Source organism: Thamnophis elegans, chromosome 5 (assembly GCF_009769535.1).
Source record: "Thamnophis elegans isolate rThaEle1 chromosome 5, rThaEle1.pri, whole genome shotgun sequence".
Lineage (NCBI taxonomy): Eukaryota > Metazoa > Chordata > Lepidosauria > Squamata > Colubridae > Thamnophis > Thamnophis elegans.
In genome coordinates, this window is record NC_045545.1 from 53,827,145 (window position 1) to 53,853,326 (window position 26,182).

Below are 26,182 nucleotides of genomic sequence, written 5' to 3' on the forward strand. Positions count from 1 at the left end.
TAAGGAATAGATTAAAGAAACTATTCTACAACTTGTTTGAATAAAGCTAGTACAAAAAAAAAGCAGATTACAATATTTAAGAAATAAAATGTACCTCTTTATTTACAAATAGAGACGCTAACATCACAACAGTACTTTACAGTAGCTACAAAGCAATTATTTTTCAGGTTATGTACAAACTACAATAGTAACAAATAATAATAATAGAAAACTAAAAAATAAAGCACACTAAACTGTAGAAAACAGATCTGATTTGAATTCACAATACCACATAAACAATACAACAGTCATTATCCAACCAGCTTTTCTATTATTCTTCATATGCACTGGAAAGCTCTGTAGGTGACTAGATTTTATAAGGGAACGTTGCATAAATTTCTAAAAGTGAGGATGGCATAAATAATAATATACAAAATATGAGATTTCAACTCAGGATATAATTAGAAAAAACATACCACAGACATTATGCAGAAAACAAAACAAACTAAAAGGCATATTTAAAACATATTTATTCTTTCTATAGATCAGGGGTGTGAAATTCACATCATCATGGTGGCGTCATGTGACGTAAAGGGACTTTCTCCTCCCCCCTGGCTAAACCGGGCATGGGCGTGGCCAGCATGTGACGCATCTGGCCGGGAGTTTGACAACCCTGCTATAGATAGATGTTAAGTATGTAAATCACTTGTATATCCTTTAGCTTTACACTTTGAAGAGATCACTGTCATCATTTAAATATCTCCTGAAGAAAGGCCTGTTTTGGAAAATAGACCCAGGACCAGCATTCATACCCTCAAATTGTTTTCAGAGCATATGAACAAAATTAATCCATTTAATATACTGGAAGTCCGTGTTTTCCATTTCTACACACTTCCTTTATGGAATCTAGGGAAAGTTTGTTCTCCCTAGAACATTAAAAGGTTTGGAAAACAAGCATCTCTGGATGTGTTTAAAACATGGTGAGAAGAAACAAGAGTCTCTCATGCTTTTTACTCACTCTGCTTACTTTTTTATATGCTCCTTTTCTCCCTTGGAAAAATAGTTCTTGTTCTTATACATCAGAGACCTCTGGATTTTAACAGCCCATTTAAAAACTAGATCAATTTACAATATCTCATTGCTGTAGGATAGTAAGCTAAGCACTAACTGCATTTACAATTCAATGTAGTTGAGAAATAAACAACAAGAAGGCTCAGAGTAATTTGCTTTAGTCGGTCACAAGCCTGTTGAATTCAATGAGATTCCAGCATTTTTCTCTCTCAAGAATAAAGCCATGTAACATAAAGTAACCCAAGACTCAGTGTACATGCTTCTTAGCTTGTTCCATACTTTGTACTCTAGGGAACTCTAAGAATATTATGGGCAAAAACCAGTTCTTTCCCATCAGATTTTATATAAATCTTTCCTTGTCCATTTACTATTAGTAAAAAGAAATCTCTAGGGACAAAAATGTTCCTCTTCCATAATTTGCATAAAAATTGTTCCCTGGAGATGCAGGCAGTTAAGTCAGATTTTTTTCCCCACATGAAGGCAGTCCATTATCTGACTTAACATTTGTCCTTATTCCATGTAATGACGTCAAAGTAAGAAAAAAGAATGAGGAGGGAAGCTTTCATAACAACTCCGAGATTCCACCACCTGCTAAAAATCAAAACCAAAAGAAAAGAAGAATCAAGTATTACTGATATTCTCAATAGAATTCAGACAGTTTGCAGAAAATATAAACACTACAAAAATCATCCACACCTGGTGTAGAAACAAAGGGAGGTACTATTTGCTTCCTGATTTTAGCTTTTTTTCCCAAACGGTTGCAAAAGTAAGTAAATTTCAGAAAAATTCAGGACTTCCCCTCACTGCTACTGGACTGCCATTTGTCAGAAATGGTGTAGGGTCTCCTGCTTGGGCGGGGACTCGGACTAGATGACCTACAAGATCCCTTCCAACTCTGTGGATCTAATCTACACTGTCAGAGTGCTCTCTGTAGTAAAGAAATTGAGGATTAAAACCTCAAGTAACAAACGCAGGACCTATATAGCAAACTTATCTCAAGATCAGTTTATAAATTAGACTCTACACAGGGCACACAGTTTCTTGTTTGTCTGACAAGGAAGCAGTATTCTTTCCCATGAAATTCAATTTGCCAGGATGTTTTCACAATTTCAAAAATAGTTCACACAATTATGGTCTCATAAACTGATTTATAATAGTACAGAGCAGGCTTATATAACATATGGCACACAGGACACATATGGCCCAACACAAAGTCTGTGTGGACCACTGGTATTTTTTAAAATTAATTTGCCAAGCACCACGTACCACTGCCAGCTCTATCACTGCTGTCACTTTGCCAACCACTAAACAGTTTAAAAGTACACCAGATATTCCTTTGCAATTATTTCTAATTTATGAATGTGCCTTTTTCCTGTACCTTTTATATGGGTCTGGCATACAGGGAGCCAACCCATTTCTACTATATTTTCCTAAATCGTGACCACTGTATCTTAAAATCAAGTTCAAGGTTGGAATGAACTATAGCTAGAATATCGACAAGCCAGCCAATAACCTAGCCTCCCAAACCTGAAATTAATGAAGCCTACCCAATCTGGTATTATAAAATAGTGGGTCTCTCATAACCCACAGCCAATTTTGGCCAAGCTGATAGAAATAGTGAAAAGTACCAAGTTCAAGAAGGCAAGATGTCCTAGACCAGGGCTGTCAAACTCAATTTCATTGAGAGCCACATCAGGGTTGTGTCTGACCTCAGGGGGCTGGGTGGGTGTGGTTGGAATGGATATGGCCTGCTCACCGTCACTCCTTCAGCTCTCTGCCAGCGTATCGCTGCCCCAGGCTCCATTTCTGGCCGCGATGGCCTCCTGCAACCTTCTGCCAGCGAAAATAGAGCTGGCAGAGGGCTGCAGGAGGCCATTGTGGCCAAAAACATATTCCAGGGGAGCTGCACGCTGGGACACGACCCTCTTGAGCTCCGTTTTTGCTGGCAGAGGCACAGCAAGTTAATTCTTCGCTGTTTCCAGCGTAGCCCCACAGGCAAGTTCTAAGCACCTTGCAGGCCGATTTGGCCTGCGGGCCTTGAGTTTGACACCCCTGTCCTAGACAATAAAGCATGAATTCTATATGGAATCAGGAGGAAGTGTTGTATGACTAAGACGTGGCTGACCAAGGGCAACACTGTAGTCTTTTTGGAGATCTGCCCTGCCACTTATCAGTTGCTTCAGTATGCTCAAGATGGGAATCAGGATGACTTTGATAATCAGAAATACTTTACCTAAATCCAGGAAATGTACCTTGAAGACTCTGGGCTATGAGTGCGGATCCTGATGATTTATTGACTACCCTGCAGGATCCGTCTCCAACTTCCTGGAGCTGATCTCTGTGCTGGTTCCAATGAAACTCAGGGATTAATAATCCCATAGAGACCATTAGAAAATTTAATGTCATTTAATTGCACTTTTATTTCTGCCTAGGAATAGGATAGCTTTTACCGTATACAGACACACAACTTCTGATTATTGTTAAACAAATGTTGAACAGTTAAAACATAAAATTAGCTCTCAGGAAAAAAATATGGAAACAAGTTTATGACTTGGAAGGCTGCAAAGCTTCCTAATCCTCACTTGTAAGCAACAATTCAGGGGATAATATCATCATAAAAGCAACAAAACAGGAGCAGAGCAGGAAGGACAATGAGCAAGCTGGTAACAGTGGGCCAGCAATGAGGAAAATAAGGGTTACGGAAATTATAAAATTCACAGCAGTAGCTACTGAGCTTCAAGGACATACAAAATATTTTAGGCTGAGTTACCTGCGAATATCTACTTAACAGCTGTTATAAAAAAACTTGCAAAAATCACTTAATGTTTCACCCATACCCATTTCTTTTATCATTGAGCCTCATCAAGGAATTGAGCAGAAAATAGTTTGTCATCTGTATACAGATTGGAAAGATGAAAATGATTCCACTCAGTTGGAACTACAGGTCATTCTTGACTTACAGCAGTTCATTTAGTGACCATTCAAAGTTACAACAGGGCTGAAAAAAAGTGATTTGTGACCCTTTTTTCACACTTACAAGCATTGCAGCATCTCCATGCTCATGTGATCAAAATTCAGATGCTTTGACAACAGACTGATATTTATATCGGCTGCAGTGTCCCAAGGTCATGTGATCACCTTTTGTAACCTTCTGACAAGCAAAGTCAATGGGGAAGCCAGATTCACTTCTCAACGGTGTTACTAACTGAACAACTGCAGTGATTCACGGTGGCAAGAAAGGTGGTAAAACAGATGTTTCACTTAGCAATAGAAACGTTGGGCTCAATTTTGGCTGTAGGTTGTGGACTGCCTATACAGAATTCTAAAAAAATTCAGTGTAATGGAACGAGTTGCAACCTTGCCCCTTGTCAATTAATATCATGGAACTTGATAAAAGCAAACGTCTTAGCACTGAGGTTCTCTGCTGGTAGCACAGTTGCTCAAAAGATGATTTCCTCCCTAAGAGTTTAGAGTGGAACCTGAAGGTTTTCCACAGGAATAGTGAGCTGCTCCTCCCACTTGCTCCAGTTTTTCTAGGAATATTTTGAACAATCCCCAGCATGAGGGAAAGCATTTCCTCCCTCCCAGTAATAACACTGAAAAACAACAGGAACATCAAAGCAAATTGTAGGGTTAAAGATCAGAGAGAATGAAAAGTCCACTGGAGAGTCATTATCTCATCAGGGAAGGATGGCTGCATCCTAGCCATTAAAAAGAAGATCTTTCATGGCAAATCTAATGCTCCAATTTTCAACACTGGAGAAAAGAATCTTGAAAACTGGGACATACAAAAATAATTGCTAAGGGGATGCTATAAGAACTTCAGAAATTCCTTACACAAAGGAAGTAATAACAGTGTTGGAAGGGACCTTGGAGGTCCTCTAGTTTAACCCCCTGCTTAGCAGGAAACCCTATACCATTTCAGACAAATGGTTGTCCAACATCTTCTTAAAAACTTCCAGTGTTGGTGCATTCACAACTTCTGGAGGGATAATAAATGCCCATGCAGTAACTTTATATATAGGGAGTCATAGAGGGGAAGGAGGAAACTGGCTCCATTTGTCACAAAAATCATCTCGCATCTTCAAAGGGTATAACATTAAAAAAAGAAGATAACAGTTGCATTCTGAAAAGATTTTTAGTTTCCACTATTTCTTATCACTATTTTCAGCTTCTGGGATTTTCTGTAACAGCTAATTTAGATTGTGAAATTATAATGGTATAAACTAAAGAGAATCAACATCAACAGTTTGCTTCTCCTTGTGGTAAAATTACATTCTTCTTTTAGGGCTTACATTCTTGAAGAATGAGTGTTACAGAACTTACCAATATTTGTGATGAAGACTAAATGTTACAATTCAGAAAGTACAATTCTGTCTATCCTTGAGCGCACAGCAACTAAACATTTAGCAAGCATGTAGTGTTTGAGAAGTTCAACTGCTCAGATTAGGCCATTTCTGTACAAAGCAAGGTCACCAAGCAAGCAGAGGCTCACGGTGGGTCCTTACCTGGCAAAGGCTGTCCCAGCTCCGCCTGCACTTTACCCTTCGCTGCTCCTTCCAGAGGTAAAGAACCTCTGTCCCCTTTGTAGAGTTTCGGTTTAAATGGAGAATCTTTCTCTTTACCTTTTGATCCTTTAGGTCTCCCTGCTTGCTTCTTCTTGGATTTACCATCTCCTTTTACACCCAGCAGTGGATGGACTTCTGTAAAAGTTTAGAACAGAAAGTGTGTAGTTTCTTTTCTTTTCTTTTTTTAAAGAGAAAACCTATATATTCACTCTGTTGTTTATTTTCCAAATCTGTGCAGATCACAGGAACACAGTTGTATGTAAAAGTTTAGGTGTCTCAGGTCAAATTTCAATGAATTGAACTAAAGGAGCAAAAACTGACATCGTGGTACAAAGTCAAACACATGTTTCTGCAAACATACATACATATAACTGGTGTATGGTTCTTTATAGATTCAAAATAAGTAAACAGTGAATGTGCCAGTGGCAAAACTTTGGACAGTGTCTGTAATATTTTCATTGGCTGAATTAGTAGCTGTCAAACATTTCTTGTAGTCAGCTAAGAGGTTTTTCCTTCTTGCTTTTCGATTCTTTTTCTGTCAATTATCCTTGCAGGAACGTTCACAAGTCTTCTTGTATGCACTGCATGTTTAAATTCTCCCCACAAATCTGCAACAATAGTTAATATTTGTAGGCTCTGAAGACCACTCCAAAACCTTTTCATTTCTTTCTTGTAAGTACTTCTAAGGTGAATTAGAACTATATTTTATTTGAGAGCACTGTCTTCCTGAAACAGCCACCTCTTTTCAGCTTCATTTTTTTACTGTGGGACAATCAGGATACGATTTTAATTGAAGCCATGCTTCCTTTCTCCTGTAACTAATCTATCCCTGAAAAGAAGATAGGCATTTCAGCAACTTTATCACCACCTTAAGATGAGCTGAGCTGATTCACTCCACTGAAACAATGAGACAATGCAATTTGCTTTGGAAAAAAAAAAGCTTTGTCCATCAGTCAATCACATTCAGGGAATTCTGAATATGATTATTTTCTGGCAAGGCCTACTGCATACCTTCAATGACTCATGCTAGAGGCACTGTTCACTCCCCAAGGTTTTGGCAAATAATCCAGATGAATTAAAGGGCATACCCTCCAAAGCACAATATTCTTGCAATGCATGATCTGTGCCATGCACTGAAAAATTCTCACAGATGTAGTGAGTGCTGTGGAGGATGAGCCATTTGTATCCACTGAAGCACTCGTGCAGCCTTTTGGTAATCCAGAGGAGGCATTATATGCCTGCATTGGTCAATATTTAGGGAGATGAGTTTTTTCCAAAAGCTTTTGATGAACAATTTGGAGAAGGCAAACAGAGTGCTCCCACAATGCTTGCTAAAAGCTGTGTAAAACAGGAACTTTAAAATTTGTGTAATGAGGTAAAGGGTAGAGAAGATGTCCAATTCAAAAGTATTCTTTTCTATACAGGAATGAAAAGGAATCTCTACCCACCATCATTAGGTACTCCCTGCAGTTCTATGTTGGTGGTTTTAGGTTTCTTCTTTGGAGGTTGAGGTCCATCGGACAAAGATGGCCGCTTCTTCTCAGAGCCTATCCCATCATCGGGTAAAGCAGTCTGAACTGCATCTGGTGGAGGTCCATATGGATTTTCCTCTGGGTCTTCCACCTCAGGAGCAATAGGCAAGTAGAGTAAAGCTTTAGAGTCTTCCAGTTCTTCATCACTGTCAGAGAAATCATTTATTTTTTTCATTAGCAACACACAGCTCATGAGGGAAGGAAAGAATGTTTCTTTATTTGATTTTGTACTCTTGTGTTCTCCTAGAGGGTATTATCATGACCCCTACCTTAACCATTCAAGTGCATGCTGTGAAGGCATCTCACATATGGCAAAAAGAATACATTGCTCAACAACAGTCCTGGTTTCCTAATAAGTTTCACCACAAATTACATTAACCACACAACTGTTATAAGAGAAAAGCGTCCTTCAAAAATTTGGAAGAGGGATATTTACATTTCTTGGTTTAAATTAGATGTTATTTATAACAGACCCTTGCACAAGGGTATTTTTGATCAGTGCTAGCATCCTAATCACATCACAGATATTTTAAAGCTTCAAGGTTAATCTGATTTAACAAGCAGTAAAGATTACTGAATGGGCAGGACTTGGTTCTGAAGTATACACACACAAATAATTCATACTCATAATATGAATCAACTAAAATTTATTTATAGCCTTGTAATAGCTGGGCCATTACCAATTACCTGCTACAAAAAGCTGCAATAGGGTCTACACTAGTTACATCCACTTCCTCATCTTCTGCAGCATCAGCACCTGTCAAGTAACGAAAGTCAGAATCAAAAATTAGGAGACCATTAGCATTTATTTACTTGATAAGTGCTGTTCTGCATTAGCAAATTAATGGAGATAAAATGATAGTAAACCATAATGTTAAATACATACTATTCTTACTTCTAGTTAATAGAATGCTCTCCTAAGAGATGCACTATTAATTCAGATGCTATTCTGTTTCAAATATCATTAACAGACTCGCTCATGTAAACATCCGCAAGGTAACAGGGAGTCCCGAATTAAATGTTATTTAATTGAATGCTCTTTTAAATTAGAGCATTCAAAATGTTTTACTCTTTTTTTAATGGAAATTTGTTACTAGATTTTATTTCTTTTATCATTCTTTATTACTTTATAATAAAGTATATATACTTTATACTGCTTTGGGCTCTCTTGGGTGCAAAAGCAACAAAAAAAACTTACAATAAAAATAGGCATTGACAATGTTCGCTATCCTCTAGCAATCTCCTGGAGAGATTTATTAGATTATTTAAACAACAGCTGTATTCTTAAGTAACACATTCAATTTTATTATGCTTTTAATAGAAGTTTCATGTAATGTGGCTTAGTTCATACAGAATCATTAACAGAATAATTCTATATTTGTATACGCATCATACTTTTTATGTGCCAATAAAATAATAAACTTTTAAACATTAAACATTTCTATAATCATTTAAAAAAAACGAAACAACAAATGCAATGAAAAAATCACAACAAAAGTCGTAACGTCCATTATTCCAAAGTAAAGAAGGCACTTAATTGTTTAGCTTAAAAAACTCCTGCACACTGTAGGCTCAGAAATGATAAATAATAGAGAAAGGAAAAGGAAAGAAAGAAAGAGTGAGCCCTGGGATAAGGTATACATTTTCAGTTAGAAGGATGAAGTCATGAGTATTGTTAGAAATAAGTCCCATCAATGTTTCTGGTTCCCCAGAAAGGATTGTTACAGATAAACCATCCTAATATACAGCTTACAAGAGGGTATTTAAATGTGTGTTCAAATATACCCAAGAACAATTTATTCTGCCAGGACTACAACAATTAATACTAAGATAGTTATCAGTAATTACATATTGTAATTATACATATTGTGATCAGCCGAGTAACAAGGCTGTACTCCATATTTCTGATTTGAATGTGGGATATCAGACAGTCAGAAAAACATGTTAAAGGCACTAGGCAATTAAAGTTTTTAGTCTGGTGTTAGTTCTATATTAGTAAACGTATAAAATGAAATAAAACAACAAACAAAGCAGACATGTAGATGCCATGCTTTATAGAGGGTTTTTTTAAAAAAATATCATCTTAATGCAAGCTAAGTATGTATACGTATAAATATAATTAATATAATATACAATATAATTATGATTATAATATATAACTGGGATTTGCTATATCCTCTATAGGCAAAGATATCTTTTATTTTATAGAGTATAAATTCTTATAAAGTATAAATTCTGACAATTTAACATATTAACAAAAAGACATTAAGCTGCACTACTTTTAAATGTGAGATAACTCATACCATACATTCTTTAAACAGCAGTGCAGCGCTTCAAAAGGATCTCTTTAATTTTACACTAACTTTACTATTTTAAAGATTAAGGTTAGGTCACATACATTTACTTAGCATGGACCCCAGTTCTGAAGCTTCACATGGCTTTCTTATGGCAGCTGGCCTCCAGTCATACTGCTGGCAACTGGCTGTCAGCAGGTGAAGACAACCATCATCTGTTGATTGGACGATTCAAAGAAAGCAGTATGTTTTAATCTCCTGCCACAAAGGTATCCAATTTGCCATGATAAGAAAAAAAAATTGCTGGATTCAAATGGGCATTGACATCTCCAGCAGGGTAGTTCTTCTTTTAAAATAAATTTAAAATAATACATTCTTTACCTGTCTGTTCTGGCTCACTTTTATCTTCATCTTCTATGTCAAATTCAGACTCCCGTTCTTCATATTCTACATTTTCATCCAGCTCTTTAAAATCAGGTGCAAAGGCACTCCAGTTTTCCTAAACCATAAATTCCCCCCCACCCAAAAACATTTCAAACTTGTGACGCCATGTAGCAGATAAGCACCTTGCAAACAATGAGCAACAGCTTTTCAATCACACCATGCTATATACTGAGCAGCAAAATCACTCTATGGCCCTCCTCGCCCAACAAGAGTGTTTCCAGTGTTAGAACTTAGAATAACTTTATTGTCACTTTGAACATACATTGATCAGCATACATTAAAATGAAAATTCGTTGCGTACAGCTCTCAAAGGTGTTGATTGTGATCCACCTCATAAAGGTTCCACTTAAAAGCCAGTTTGGGGACAACCCTTCTATCCTGATCTTTGCCCCAAAAGCCTAGAATCTCCTGCTTCATAAAACTGTCACTCTCTCATAACCTAATAATATCTTCACCTGCTGCTTTGGACTCTTGTAATTTGAATTTGTTTGATTAAACTTGTGTATGCTTGCACAAAACCCTGCCTGCTAGTGCTTGTTTTTGCTTAAATATGAAGTGAAAATTTAGTGCCTCAACTTCTCTGGGTGCCCTTGATTGATCTGGAACAGGAGAGGTCATCTAAGTCATCACGGCTAAGTTTCCCTTCAGTGCAAAAAATCAAAATTAAAGCAACAAGACAAATAGCTCTCGAGCACATCCAACGAAGGAGAGTATCGCCTTTGGGTGTAATTGCTTCTCATGTCTAACTGCTTTCCATATTAGGATTTTTAAAAACATTTGGATGGTTTTTGCATTCTTTTATATTATTCTATATTTTGTATTTATTTAGAATACAACCCCTAGTAAAGTTTATGCAAATGCTGTATTCCGAATAGATGAAAAGAGAGCCGCCACTCAAAATCAAAATGTAGAAGGCTAATAAAATACAGCAGAATTCTACCTACCACTTGATTCTGTGCCCATATAGATACCACTCCACTGGAAATAGAAGCAATGATTGGTCGGACAGGATGCCACTAGAATTGCAGCAGGAAGAGGGAGAAAAGTAGCAGCTTTATTAAAACAAATCAGGTCCATTATTCTGACAAAATAGAACAGAGAGAAAGATGGAGCACTTACTGCCACATCCAGCAACAGCTCTCCCCTGGTGCCATGCAGGATTTTCACAAGATTGCCAATACTTTTCTCCCATATGTACAGAGCATGCTGACGGGCTGACCCTGCAACAATATACTCTCCATCACCAGAGAAACAGCATTTCTTCCAAGGTGTCCTACAGGAAAGGTATTAGCAGAAAAAGTTAACCAATTTTTTTTCAAGGGCAGGAAAAATAAAAAGATTAAAAAAACAACAACCCAACAACCCCAAACTCTAAAAATGCTGTATCTGGAAAGGACATATTATTCAAAAAAAAATGCAAATTGCAAATTCTGCTATATAAATGTAAGTATTCAGGTCAAGCTATATTTCCCAAACTGATTAACCACACCATCAATCCTTGGGTGATTATTTAGAATAGCTATTGCAAAATGTAATAGAAAATATAAAAATAAAGTGCAGCACAACAACAGCCTTTCAAATGTACTTTTCCAGACTCTTAAAATTCTGTTCAGGACAAAACTTGGCTTGCACAAGCATAACAGAAGGAAGATTCTACTTCTACAGATGTATGCCTTAAAAAATATATGTATGAAAATGGACAGGAAAATGAACAACTCTGCAAATCTGGCTAAAATCATTTGTTGGCTCATCTTGTCCCAGAATTGTCTGCATCAATAATTTATCTAAATTAAATAGGCAGGTGCAGTGAGAAAGTTCTCTTCTTAACCAAGATAGGATCATCTGTCTCTCTTTGCTCCTTATAGAATGGTCTTGTATAGGTGCCTGGTCTATCATTTTCCATTTATTTTACTCTGTTCAGTTTTTATATCACATGATTTTAATTTATGATGCTACTTTAAAGACTCTGGTAGGAAGGATGTATGCATTTATGCATGCATGCATGCATGCATGCATGCAAGTGTGCACACACACACACACACACACACAAACAAAATCTGGCCAATGTAATAGCAATATTTTAAATGACAGAATGCTATATTAAGGAATATACTGTACAAAATTATCCATTATCAAGCTGCCCAGTTTGTTGCAGGGTGGGCATTATATAAATGTTTCAAACAAAGCAATAGCTAACAGGAGGATCCAGATGACTGGCCAATCTCAAAATGCCTAACCAGAAATTCACCTAATTAGGACTAGAATAGATAGACCAGCAGCAAATTCTAGGACTGTTAACCAAACCAGGAAGTTGGAAAAAAAGATAAAATCATTTCATTTTATTGTTAAAAAAAAAACATGGATATACCCATATAATTATTAGGAGCTGAGCCTGACTTAAAGGGAACGTAAATTTATAAATTTACAACTTGATCCTATGAAGATAACTCAAAGTAAGTTTCAATTTTTAAAAGGGTGTTACTACCCTTTAGCCATATAGACTGAGGTCTTCTTTTGTTAAGTGGGGGATCTGTGGTGAGAGATCAATAATCAAGGAAGTCTGTCATATAAGACAAGTTGAATGTTTGAATGAATAGTTATTGTTTTGGAAGGTCACAAAGCAAACAGCTATGTAACAGGATTAACTATTACTAACTATTCAATTAATTATTGAATATTGCAAAGAAAACATATTCTTATGCCTTACAATACTTAGTTACTTTACATATTTACCTGTTCACCAAATCCTGTAGTTTTTGCATTGGTTCTGGTTCCCCATCTCTACCACAAGTCAAGATTTCCCGGCCATCATAAACTCTGATTATGCGATCAGCAGTATTTATGAGGAAGCAACTGGAAGATTGAAATATATTAACATGCTACAATGATACTAGCTTTCTGAAATGAATTGCTGATCCACCATTTTACAATACAGGTAGTCATTGCTTAATGACCATTCATTTAGTGACCATTCAAAATTATGACAGCCCTGAATGAATAAGACTTATAACCGATCCTTGAAGTTCTGGCCATTTGCAGCGTATCCACAGCCATATTATGATCACAATTCGAGTGCTTATGGACCAGCACACAACTATAACGGTTCAAGCAATCTGTGATCATATGATCACAATTTGCAATCTTTGCTGCAAAGTGAAGTGAACGGGGAAGCCAGCAGGAAGTTGCAATTGCATCACACTTAATGACCATGTGTAATTTGCTTAATTATGGCAAACAGTGAAATGGGTGGTATATAAATTTAATAAAAGGGACTAATGCTGTAAATCGACTCGATTATATGATTTTCTGCTTTATGTCTCTGCCATTTAGCACAGAATTGCATGTCCCAATTACCATTGTTAAGTAATAATATGAAAGTCAGAAAGACTTCCTTTAGATGCACCCAAAGATTCAAGTACAGCAGAATATATTTTGTTTTGGAAGGCTGCTTTTTATGTCAGGGTGCAAGCTGCTTTTTCAAAACTTCTTCAGTGTCAAGAACAAATTACCATGTGAACCTGAGAACTACGCTAAAGCTTCTTTAGGGGTGTGCAATTACATTTAGATGTTTTATTTGCTTAGATTTCTATCATAATATTTAGCCAACAATTCTTTTTATCATGACTGCTGCTTTTTAAATTAGCTAATGTTAAAGTATCTGCCTAATTTCAAATACTTGATTTAAAAAATATCACTTTAAAAAACAACAGTCACCAGGCCAAACTTCCAATTAGCCTAATATGAACAAATTTGGCTGAAGATCATACAATCTAATGCAAACCCAAAAATTCTAAAATTGCCCTTACCTAAAAGCACATTTCAAAACATTTCCAAAGGTAAAAGAAAGTCATTCTGAAAAATAAGCCCAAATATTAATCCATTGATAAAAGTGGCCATTTGGCAACTCTAATGAAATTAATTAGCTGCATGTGGTACCAATCAGGACATATGGGGAATTAACATACTTAGGGAAGGAACATAACTCTGTTCTACATTACATCTTTGTGTGAAGAAGCCTTCAAACGCAAGTCCCTGTTAAAAGGTAAGGAACTAAGTGATAGGAAATACTACTGCATGAGTTTGACCAGAACGAACAATACTAGCCTAGAAAAACAAGATCTGACATGCTTGGCAATTTCCCTGCTTGTCTGATAAATCCAGATACTCCCACCATTTAACTTCATTTTGAAATGAATAATTGCCATCATTGAAGAACACTCACAGAATGTGTGTTGAGAGGAACAGGATTATATTCAGTAACTCCACTCCAAATCACAAGTAGCAAGAATTTAAAATTGTCTATACAAATGGTACTTGAGGGAGGGGGGGGCAGCTTTTCACTATTATGCTTTCAGTGAATAAATTCTGAAGCTGACTTCAACTTAAAAGAGAATTTGACAACTAGACAGATTTTTGGGGTATTAAAAGTTTCTTTACCATGTGGAATGGGAAAAAGGAATGATTACCCTTAAGATTAATTGTTCTGTTTGCTTCACCTAACTAAAACAAATGAACAGGATATTGGTATCAATACCCCCCCGTGGGGAGGTAAATGAGTAATGAATGTCATGTCTCTGTTTTGGGAGCTTGTGTATGAGGTCTACATGACACAGCAAAGGGGTCTACATGACACAGGAAGGCCAGGTATTTGAGGATGATCGATAAGCTGGCTAAGAGTATAAAATACTGTAAACAACTGCCCTTCGGGGTTCAGATTTTTGCTTGACCAACTGCTCCTGAACCTTTGCGCAAATAAACCTCTCCCTCTGACAAAGAGCTGGTCTTGTCTCATTTTCTGCTACAAACTCACCTTCCTTTTCGAGCAAATTCTATAGATTTAATAGCAGTAGTGTTGCTGGTTCCTGTTGTCACTCTGAAGGAAGCAACAAGATCCTGGGTGTCTGTCTTTAACACCAAGATCTAAAAAAAGCAAGAAAAAAAATATCTTTCTGGGTACAATCTTTCTACCTAAAACTTGTAAGAAAAAAATCAATGAATTGTAATTCATTTATGGTATGCAATTCACCCAATTATATTTTACTCTATAACTTATGAAACTCTAAGCAGAGTCTTAAAATATGTATGTTATCAATTAAAAATGAAACAAAGCTTTACATTTAACATTACAATATTACAGTAGGTGTTAAAACTCAATGTATGCTGCCAACAGTATATATTTCATTTTGTATATTAATATCTTTCCAAATGAGAACAGAAACATTTTATAACTACTACCACATATGAAATTTCAATTGAATATTGATCTTAACGTTCTTTGTATCACTGTATATATTTGAACCCAAAACATTCTGGCTTTTTTACAAGTCCACCAGGAATGATAACATGACTTTCATGTTGTCCAATGTCAGTTATCTTTACCAGTCACATGGACTTACTGGACTTAATCTTCGTAAATGTCAACGTCCACAAGGCAGTGACCGTTGCATTGTGAAGGCCAAAGGCAGAACGTCACGGATTACAGAGTTGTTTATCCGTGTGTTGTCCTGCCATTGGATTCTCAGCTTGTTTCACGGTTCCGTCGCCACGGGAACCAACACTCCCCATTCATCCGGGCTTGTGACCGGCTATGGTTTCCCAGTCACATGTCAACAAGCATCCTCACTTCTGAATGAATGTTTTCTGCATGATATATTACCTTTTATATCATAAAACTCAATTGTTAAAAGCTTCAAGCATCATCAGACTGAAATAAATGTTGCTTAGAAGCATGGAATTTAACATGCCATAAATCCATAGGACATGGGGTGATACGAAAATAACAAAAAAACATTTTCTGAGACATTATTTTTACATACATATGTATCTCTATATTCTCTTTTATCACCCACAGAATGAAATTCAATATTAAAAGCATACCTAAAAAAGCTAAATACGAATAGATTATGTAATCTATTTTCAAATCTGCTTATTTTATACCAGGTTAATATTTCCTGTTCCTCTAATAAGAGAAAGTTGTAAGAGAAAAAATGGGGAGGAAAAAAAATTCTGCTTCTGCCAAACAGCATCCATGATATTCATCTGGCTAGGGTCCTGTCAGTGTGTGAGAGTTGAGGGCTGTTTGGAAACAAACAGTATTTGGTATTGCATAATTACTTAATGTGATATATATATATATCACATTAAGTAATTATACAATACCAAATACTATATATATATATATATATATATATATATATATATATATATATATATATATATATTTATTTATTTATTTATTTAAAGTCACAACCCCTGGTATGCCCAAATATGGGAGGAAGGTCACACTTCCACTCTCTGTCTTCGGCTCGTCACAAGAGACCATCCAGACAGAAACCCAATATTTTTTACTGTTGCCTTTTTTGTTACATTTGCATCAGTTAGCCACACCCTTACTGGGAGCTAAATAGCTTGAAATAGATCTATACTAGTCTCCCTTTATTTATTTATTAGCATAAATATAACAAATGTAACAAAAAAGGCAACAGTAAAAAATATTGGGTTTCTGTCTGGATGGTCTCTTGTGACGAGCCGAAGACAGAGAGTGGAAGTGTGACCTTCCTCCCATATTTGGGCATACCAGGGGTTGTGACTTTAAATATATACCTTTCACCCTGGCCTCGCTGATAAGGAGTTGAGCCCTGTAGCTCAATGGTTAACACATCTGCCTTAGAGGCAATAGAGCACAGGTTCGATTCCCAGTAAGAGTGTAGCTAGCTGATGAGAGCTAAATAGCTTGAAATAGATCTATACTAGTCTCCCTTTATTTATTTATCAGCATAAATATAACACACACACACACACACACACACACACAAACACACATATATATATATATGTTATATTTATGCTGATAAATAAATAAAGGGAGACTAGTATAGATCTATTTCAAGCTATTTAGCTCTCATCAGCTAGCCATACCCAAGTTTGGGAATCGAACCTGTGCTCCATTGCCTCCCAGGCAGGGAGTTAACCATTTGAGCTACAGAGAACGACTCCTTATCAGCCAGCCAGGGTGGGAGGTATATACTTAAAGTCACAACCCCTGGTATGCCCAAGTATGGGAGGAAGGTCACACTTCCACTCTCTGTCATTAGGCTCGTCACAAGAGACCATCCAGACAGAAACCCAATATTTTTTACTGTTGCCTTTTTTGTTACATTTGTTATATTTATGCTGATAAATAAATAAACTTCCCAAACTTGGGTATGGCTAGCTGATGAGAGCTAAATAGCTTGAAATAGATCTATACTAGTCTCCCTTTATTTATATATATATATATATATATATATATATATATATATATATATATATATATATATATATATATATATATATATAAACAAAGGCAACAGTAAAAATATTGGGTTTCTGTCGTGATGGACTCTTGTGACGAGCCGATTGACAGATGTTGGAGGCAGTTGGCTTCCTCCCATAATCGGAGCTTGCCAGGGGTTGTGACACTAATAGATACCTTCTTCCCTGGCTTCAGCTGATAAGGAGGAGACCTGTGGCTTGATGGCTAAGACGTTTGCCTAAGATGCAATACAGCACAGGTTCGATTCCCAGTAGGGGTATGGCTAGCTGATGAGAGCTAAATAGCTTGAAATAGATCTATACTAGTCTCCCTTTATTTATTTATCAGCACAAATAAAAACACACACACACACACACACACACACACACACACACACACACACACATATATATATATATATATATATATATATATATATATATATATATATATATATATATATAATGTTGTGTTTGTGCTAACAAAGGCAACAATAAAAATATTGGATTTTTGTCTGGATGGTCTCTTGTGACGAGCCGATGGACAGAGAATGGAAGCAGTGAACTTCCTCCCATATTTGAGCATACCGGGGGTTGTAACTCTAATAGATATATATAAAGAGAAGTTATTGAATCCTGCTAAATCAGTTACTTGTGTCTGCTTTCTGAATGAGATTGCTGCTGTAAATTGTGACGTATCCTTGCAGCGAATAGGCAACAGCCAGGTCAGCTTCAGCACATTATTGCAGTCTTATTCAGCATGAGCAGCTGATTGGTGGGTGGATCCACCTCCCCAATCAGCTGCTCCAGGCAAGGATTGCCACAGACCATCGCCTCCTCCGTGCCTTGCGGTTTTGGCTACATTCGGTGTATAAGAGGGGGGGGGAGAAGTGTGTATATTGCGAAAAATACGGTAATCAATATTTTGCTTCAAAGCCAGTAAATAATACCATTTGCAAGTTTGGTAACAATTTTCAACTGGACTAACACTTCATATATATTTGATCCTCAAATCAGTTTAAGAATACTGATCAATATCTGGTTCAAAAGTGCAAGATATCTTGATCTAATATATTACCAAGTGAAGATGAATCTTACTTGGAACTGATGTTTCTACTGTATCACAATGTGACACTATACCTTTTCTCAATATTACTATTCCTCCCTTCCTCTCTTCTTGTCATTTTAAATATAATCATGTATTTTCCCATGAAAGCCTGAAGCAAGAGTTCTCTTGGTCCGTGTCTGTGGTAAAGAGGAGCAGAGCTTAGACAATGCAAATCGAAAATTAAAAGCTACATCCTAAGACCAAAATAACTCTTAACTCTGATTCTAAACATATAATTGACTGTCCAGACCATGAGAACATGTGATGGCAACAGATCAAGAATCAAAAGACCAAAGGGCAGAGGATTTCCAAGTTGCCTCAAAAAGCAATCTTTAATTATTTTTAATTATAATAATCTTTGTGTAAAGTGCTAAAAATACTTCAATTAATAGTCTGCCCTTGTATCTTCTGTGTTCTGACTCTAAGCCATACCTGACTTTTTGCAAAGCTTGACTGTTATCCTATGCCACCATACTCACTACCCTTTAAACTCTTGAACTGCTGATATACTGTACATATCTGTTTTGGACCAGGCTGTAACTGTACCTTCATGTAATGATTCTACTATAGAGGTCACAAGTAACAGACTGATTAACTGTTTTGTGAATTCTCTGGAACAAGACATAGCCCAACCTAAACATTTGAGATAGTAGTCATGCAGAACCCTTGATCAACGTAAAGGGCAGTATATGTGTTCTGCATGTGATCTATTGTTCATGAATGTGTGTTATCTCTTTGAGCAATAAAATATTCATTGTGTGACATCTAGTGGACATATTGCAAATGCAACAAACCTTCAAACAAACTGGTGAATAGTGTGGCTAAAGACATGGAATGATTATCGGTCATCAACTCAATGCTGACTTTTGACAGATAGATCTGTCCCCAACTTTTCCAAAGGTTTACCCATCACTGCTGTAAAGAAGTCCAACCACCTAATTGCTTATGATCCCTTTCTTCTCTTTCCTTCCATCTTTCCCAGCATTATAGACTTCTCCAGAGGGTTAAGTCTATGCATAATGTGGCCAAAGTATGATCATTGAGCCTCATCATTGAAGCAGAATCCTCTGTGATTATTGAAAAGCTCCACTGAATTCAATGGGATTTAATACGAGATAAATGAGTAAGGACTACATCCCTGCTACAGAACTATTTTTTACTTACCAGATAAAAATCTCATTTGCATCCATGAGGTTTACCTTTGAGACAGGTTTAGGTATAGAACAAACAATACAATATAATTATTTCTCACCTTTCCTTTAGCATTCCCTGTGTAGATATATTCCCCTCGTCGATCAAAAGAAGCTACCACATTAAGATCAGAATCATCATCTACTGGTAGGACAACATGCTTTGAATCAGACAATGTTAGCATTACTGGGGCAGATTTCATCGGACATACTAACACCTTGTTTCTAAAGAAATAGAAAAACAGAAAACAAATAAATTCTCAAACATCAAGCAATGCATCATCAAAGACATGAAAAACACAACAAGGGAAGTATGTTTCCCCCCCTAAAAATGAATCATATTTTGTACTCATAAACAAGGATAAGCAGGATTAAAAAATTAATTTAGTATCATTCATATTCTAAACAATTAATATATTTGGTAAATTTGTTCTCGCTCCCCCATACACAGTTATTCAATCATTTCACTTTTATTCCACCTGTCATCCAAGAAACCAATCAAACAAAAGGACAAAGATTCTCTAATGAGGAAAGTTTCTGAATAACCTTTCAGGCCAGACTCCCATGAAATGTAACAGTGATTATTCAGCAGAATAGTGACCCAGTAAAGATATTTGATATGATCTGGCTAGGGGATGAAAAGGATGAGGAGAAATGGATTCAGAAACAATTAAGTGATAGTTCTGTCATTCATGATTCTAACAATATTGAAACTAGTGAGCCTGTTCCTAGAGAAACTCAGTAAATTCACAGAATCCTTTGCCTGCATCAGTATACAATAACTAAAAATCATAGATTTAGCTATTTAATCATAGGAAGAAGTGCTTAATGAAAATCCAGGACTAGGGATTGAGCTTCACAGATGTGAGAGACTAGTCAAAAAGCATGTAAGTGTTAAGAGGAGAGCAAACTCTGCAGCGATTCTTTAATGAATCTCTGCTGTTCACTGAATGGAGGTTCAGCAAAGTTTATTTAATGTGCTCATTCCCTTTGGGCAGAGTTAAGAACAGCTTATCAATAAATTTTATGAATTAACTGGCATTGCTGCATCTTGGATTTCTTTTGCATCTTCTGAATTTACTACCTACTGGTAACTTATCACTTTCAAACCCTGCTTTCCTCTTTGACCATGAGTCTGACCTCAAAAATGCAAAAGGATTTTTTTCAAAGGTTGTATTTTTAAAATTTGCTGTTATAGTCTGAGCCTATTTATCTCAGACCAAAGAAAGACTCCACACCTTCTAATTTGCCTCCTAGTAACTTTGCATGCCAGCACAGAAATAATTATAATTAGTAATTTATGTATTAAATATAATAAGCAGAATTGACAGCTATTTATTATACACTATATTGCCAAAAGTATTCTCACACCTGCCTTTACTTGCATATGAACTTACTGTAAGTGACATCCCATTCCTAATCCAGAGGGTTCAAAATGATGTCGGTCCACCCTTTGCAGCTATAACAGCTTCAACTCTTCTGGGAAGGCTGTCCACAAGGTTTAGGAGTATGTTTATGGGAATTTTTGACCATTCTTCCAGACGTGCATTTGTGAGGTCACACACTGATGTTGGATGAGTTTATGTGGCCTACCACTTCATGGCTAAGTTGCTGTTGTTCCCAAACACTTCCACTTTCTTATAATACATCTGACAGTTGACTGTGGAATATTTAGGAGCGAGGAAATTTCACGACTGGATTTGTTGCATAGGTGGCATCCTATCACAGTTCCACGCTAGAATTCACAGAGCTCCCGAGAGCGACCCATTCTTTCACAAATGTTTGTACAAACAGTCTGCATGCCTAGGTACTTGATTTTATACACCTGTGGGCATGGAAGTGATTGGAACACCTGATTCTGATTATTTGGATGGGTGAGCAAATACTTTTGGCAATATAGTGTAATTTTAAAACATATGCTGCCCAACTCTCAATTCTAGATGGCTCACTACAATCAAAGAAATTACAAAACATTTAATGAACTATAAATACAAAAGGTGACAAGCGAACAAACCAACTGGAATGAAGCAGTGAGTCTCACTTTCTCTCATCAAAGGCCTAGATGAAGACCCAGGCTTTCATGGCTATTCTAAACACCACCAAATGAGGGCTACTTGAACCTTGCAGGGAATCTCATATCTCCTCCAAGTGCCAGATTCAGAGACTTTGTACTTTGTATATTTGTATTTCCGTATGTAGTTAGGAAAATGTATATGGAAGGAAAATTCCTAGGAAAATTCCACACAAAGTTTAGAACAAAAGCTAGACTCAGGACCAAGAGAAAAACAGATATTGACAGTGGGAATGAAAGGCAAGATCTTTCTCTATCCCCAAACATGTATTTTGCATGTGCTTGGAAACAATATTGAAATCTGAGAACCTTAGATCTCAATGCTATCAACCTGTTGATGTACTGAGTCACAGTTTTTCAGACTTTCTTATTTCTGGAGCCAATATATCTACAGTGGTGACAAAACTGTATGCCCAACCTAGCCATTTTTTGTTTTTGTTCAGTTGTTAAGCTGCATAGTTAAGAAAAAAAAACTGTTCGTCTACTACAACCCATGAAAAGGTATTATAATTTGAATATACTTCAAAGAAATTATCTAGATTACTACTGTTTTTAAACTGTGTTAATATTACTTACTGATCACGAGGATGATACTGGACTTTCAGAATAGGAGAAGGAAAACGAAACCTCTGATCACAATCACCAGTCAAAACATCCCACTGAGACACCATATTATCAGTTGATGCGCTCACTAACTTGTGACCATCTCGACTCCAACTGAAACAGAAAGATCTAAATAGCCTCTCAGCACAGCTCTCACTGTCCCTATCAAATATCATGTTGACAAGCGTTCGGCAGCACTCCAACTTTAAATCTGATTTCCAAAAACATTTAAAGAATCAAATCCCTTATAAGTTCAATGGAAAAATCACACACTACAGCTTTAACACATCTTTTACGTATCACATATTAGCTGTTATCAAAACAAACTACTGCATATGTGTTTCAGATTCAAATTGCAGCTGAAGTGATCACTGAAATTTTTATTGGAACAACTTTCAATAACCAAAACCCTGGACACTTCATTCCAATTCATTTTTCTGGTGCAGCTGCTGATGTGTCACACAAAGTTTTGAGTGGCCTAGCTATCAACTATGCACATCCCTGAATGGTAGCTTCCAGTAATAAAAATTAGTAAGTATATTCTAATAAAATGTCCAAAGTTGAAATGCATGAACATTGTACAATAAATGCATGCAGAATTCTTTTTTCTGAGCTCAACTGCAGGCATATCATCCACAAAGCAAATTAAATTTGTATTAGGATAATTCCTTACCATAATGAACAAACTGGGTGAATATGGGCACTTATTATTTTTGCAATGCCCCTTGTCAAGAAATCCCAAATGACAATTCGGCCATCATTACAACCCACTGCTAGAAGAGTGCCCCATCTGTTAAAAGTACATGTAAGAGCCATACTAATACAGTCCAATGTGCCATCAGCTTCCTGAAAACAAAAAGGGGATAAAAAATGGAGAGGTTTCATGTGTAGGTTACATAACTATGTTACTTCACTCCATGAAATGTCTCATGCAAATAAATAACTTGTTGCAATGTTCATATAATAAGTTGAATATTTAAGACCCACAGTCTATTTCATGTGTATGAGCTTATACCAAAACTTCTCCTTTCTAGCCCAGTAAAATAGTCACAAACAATCGTGCAAAATATTTATACAAGGGTAAATACATATACATATATACCTCTGGATAGTTCTGCCCAAAGGATTCTGGAAAAAAAGAAGAAGGAAATATGAAGGAAATTCAAAAATGCCACTCATTTTTGTTTCATGTTGCATTACTGAAGATCGAATGATAGGGGTATGTACTGAAAAAATAAATCTGACCTATGAATCAGTAGCATACTTTACAATATTATACATGCGATCCAGAAACTGAAGGAAGTTTTAGCAACGAGGTTCAAGTAACTTAATATATTTCTAATTGAAAATCTGAAAATCTTCTCTTTTACTGGTAAAATTAAACAATATTTACTATTTTTGGAAGAGCAAAATATAAATTCCTTGCTGCAGGAATCTCAAAACTGTATTCAAAATTACTCTTTGGATTCCAATAACCATATAATCATCAAAATTAAAGTATTTCTTAAAGTTAGAAATCTTCAAAAATAAGATGTTGCTATGCCTTAAAGGGAAGCAATTAATAATATAATTTTTTTTAAAAAAATCTAGAAACATACAAAGGGTTTTTTTGACAGGCTATTTTGGAAATAATTATTTGGTCCATTAATTCTCATTTATCATCCAAATTCATTAACTGTAACTTCATCTCAAGTGAAATAGGCATGTACCGTAGGATTGCCTTAACTAGACTAGAAAAAGATGTACTGTATGTCTCAAAATGTTAGGAAGCTGAGGCTTTTACCAGATATTTCTTTATCACATAATTTAGAATAGAATTACAGAGTTGGAAGGGACCTTGGAGGTCTTCTAGTCCAACCCCCTGCTTAGGCAAGAAACCTTATACCATTTCAGACAAATGGCTACCCAATCTTAAAAACTTCCAAATGTTGGAGCATTCACAACTTCTGGAGGCAAGCTGTTCCACTGATTAATTGTTTTAACTGTTAGAAATTTCTCCTCAGCTCTAAGTTGCTTCTCTCCTTGATTAGTTTCCACCCATTGCTTCTTGTCCTCCCTTCAGGTGCTTTGGAAAATAGCTTGACTCCCTCTTCTTTGTGGCAGCCCCTGAGATATTGGAACACTGATATCATATCATCCTTAGTCCTTCTTTTCATTAAACTAGACATACCCAGTTCCTGCAACCGTTCTTCATATGTTTTAGCCTCCAGTCCCCTAATCATCTTTATTGCTCTTCTCTGCACTCTTTATAGAGCCTCAACATCTTGTGGCAACCAAAATGTATACTATTCAAATCATTTCTAACTCACATACACAATTTAAAGCATAGTAATGAAGTAATCTGACATTACATTAAGGGTGGGTGTCCTCCTACCCATAATGGATTTTTCTGGATATGTGTGTGTAAGCAGCAAAAGGGAAAAGACGAAATCACCGGGCCCATCCACAACAATTGCAATAATACACGAGCACACAATATATGCAAACTCAAGGTAAACCGCACCTAACTCGATTGCAGAAAATATGACTTCAGCAACAGAGTTGTCAATGCCTGGAATGCACTACCTGACTCTGTTGTCACATCCTCAACCCCCCAAAACTTTAACCTTAAACTGTCTACTGTTCCTAAGTGGTCAATAGAGGCGTGCATAAGCGCACCAGGGTGCCTACCGTCCCTGTCCAACTGTCCCGATTTATTCGTACCCATTTCCCGTGTTCTTATTCATGTTTATTCTTATTCCTGTTATCTTTTAAATGAGTGACAAACTAAATGAATAATAAAATCCCCCAAATTCACAACCAATGAAAACCGGGTCCGTCAAGGTCCCATGTAGGCGTCCGCTGCATAAATCTGCCTGGACTCTTGCATTTCAATCAAAACAAATGGGATTTTTCTTTCTTCGAAGCGACGGGGAGGCAGCCTTCCGCCGTTTTCCCATCGCTGGACAGCTGTGCCCCTTTTTGCAAACGGGAAAAGGGAAAATGCGCCCCCCCCCCAAACCCCGAAGCTTCCCGCGTTCCAGTACAAGGAGCAACCCAGCGGCCCTTCCCCAGCAACATTGCCTTGCTTGACCACTCACAAACGCGCCTCCCTGGGTTTCTCCCACGGTCCGGTCTACCCATCGTCTCCCCCCCCCGCATTTCCCCGTCCACGCACCCCCGGCCCCAAGTAAAGAGCAACGATCGAATCGCCTTTCCCCCACGCCCCCCACGCACCGAGCAGCTCCAGGTTCATCTTGCTCACACTCTCCTTCCGTCCGATCCCGCTTCGGACGCAAAGACCCAAAAGGCCCCCAACCCGAAGGCGTTGCCGCCGTAATTCTGCCTGATGAAAACGTTTTCGATTTCCGGGCGGCTTCGATCTCTCGCTGCGTCACACGAAATAATCGTTCGTCGTTTTCATATCCAACATTTCCTAAAAACGGGGAACAACGTGGCGAGAAGCCATTTGGGATGTAAGGAGAAAACAGGCAGCGCCGTGAACAGCCCGGTGTCCACAAAATCCAATAAATATAAACCGGGTTGAAACAAAGTGTGGTGAGAGGAGTTCCGACAATACAGATTCGCAAGAGCCGGGAGGAATGTCATTTTGCAAGTAAATCGCTGTACAATATTAGAAAAGTTAGCTTGTGCAGAACAGTGTTGGGTATGCTTTGGTTAAACGTGGGATTGTGCCACTCTTGTGATTTACTTTCCAAACGGGCTAATAATGTGGATTTAGCAAGAAATGCTACATGTGACATTGCTACAGACAATGCTGAAAACCTGGTGTATTGTTTAATAGTTTAATTAATGAAAAGCGCTATAAGGAAACTTCATCATCATCCCCTTTCCCAGCCAGGTTTGAATTTTTCTTAATATTTGCAAATGTATTCAACAACTTCCATAATATGCTCGCTGTTGTTTAGATTATAGGCTAGTTTTTACATATAAGAAATGCTTTGGCTTTTTTAGCTTTGGCTAAAAAGAAAACATGGTTTTCTGAATTTCAAAAGGAGGCATGGGTGCCATGTTAAATATATCTTTATT

The 26,182-nt window shown here is 37.0% G+C and overlaps 1 protein-coding gene across 8 annotated transcripts; it reads right to left on the minus strand.

Annotated features, from left to right (window-relative positions):
• Window positions 1-75: 75 nt before the first annotated feature.
• Window positions 76-25,451, minus strand: RBBP5 (RB binding protein 5, histone lysine methyltransferase complex subunit). 8 transcript variants are annotated; one of them, XM_032217827.1, is made up of 15 exons: window positions 25,370-25,436; window positions 23,256-23,281; window positions 22,827-22,999; window positions 22,127-22,267; window positions 19,542-19,704; window positions 14,699-14,808; window positions 12,622-12,741; window positions 11,008-11,161; window positions 10,833-10,904; window positions 9,826-9,943; window positions 9,549-9,659; window positions 7,838-7,907; window positions 7,067-7,296; window positions 5,676-5,753; window positions 76-1,638 (listed from the first exon to the last, which is right to left on the minus strand). In XM_032217827.1, the coding sequence occupies exons 1-15, from the start codon at window positions 25,386-25,388 to the stop codon at window positions 1,613-1,615; spliced, it is 1,611 nt and encodes a 536-aa protein (XP_032073718.1). In that variant the 5' UTR covers window positions 25,389-25,436; the 3' UTR covers window positions 76-1,612. The 8 variants fall into 8 exon arrangements, with proteins under 8 accessions (XP_032073718.1, XP_032073716.1, XP_032073713.1 ...); XM_032217825.1 differs by having other exon boundaries at window positions 76-1,641; XM_032217822.1 differs by having other exon boundaries at window positions 5,559-5,753.
• Between the last annotated feature and the right edge of the window lie 731 nt (window positions 25,452-26,182).

Excerpts from the sequence above, each read along its gene's own strand:
- RBBP5 (XM_032217821.1), bottom strand. Across the intron at positions 14,809-19,541 it reads CAGGGAATGCTAAAGGAAAG|ATCTTGGTGTTAAAGACAGA; the intron begins GTGAGAAATAAT and ends TGCTTTTTTTAG. Across the intron at positions 7,297-7,837 it reads ATTGCAGCTTTTTGTAGCAG|TGATGAAGAACTGGAAGACT; the intron begins GTAATTGGTAAT and ends TTTCTCTGACAG.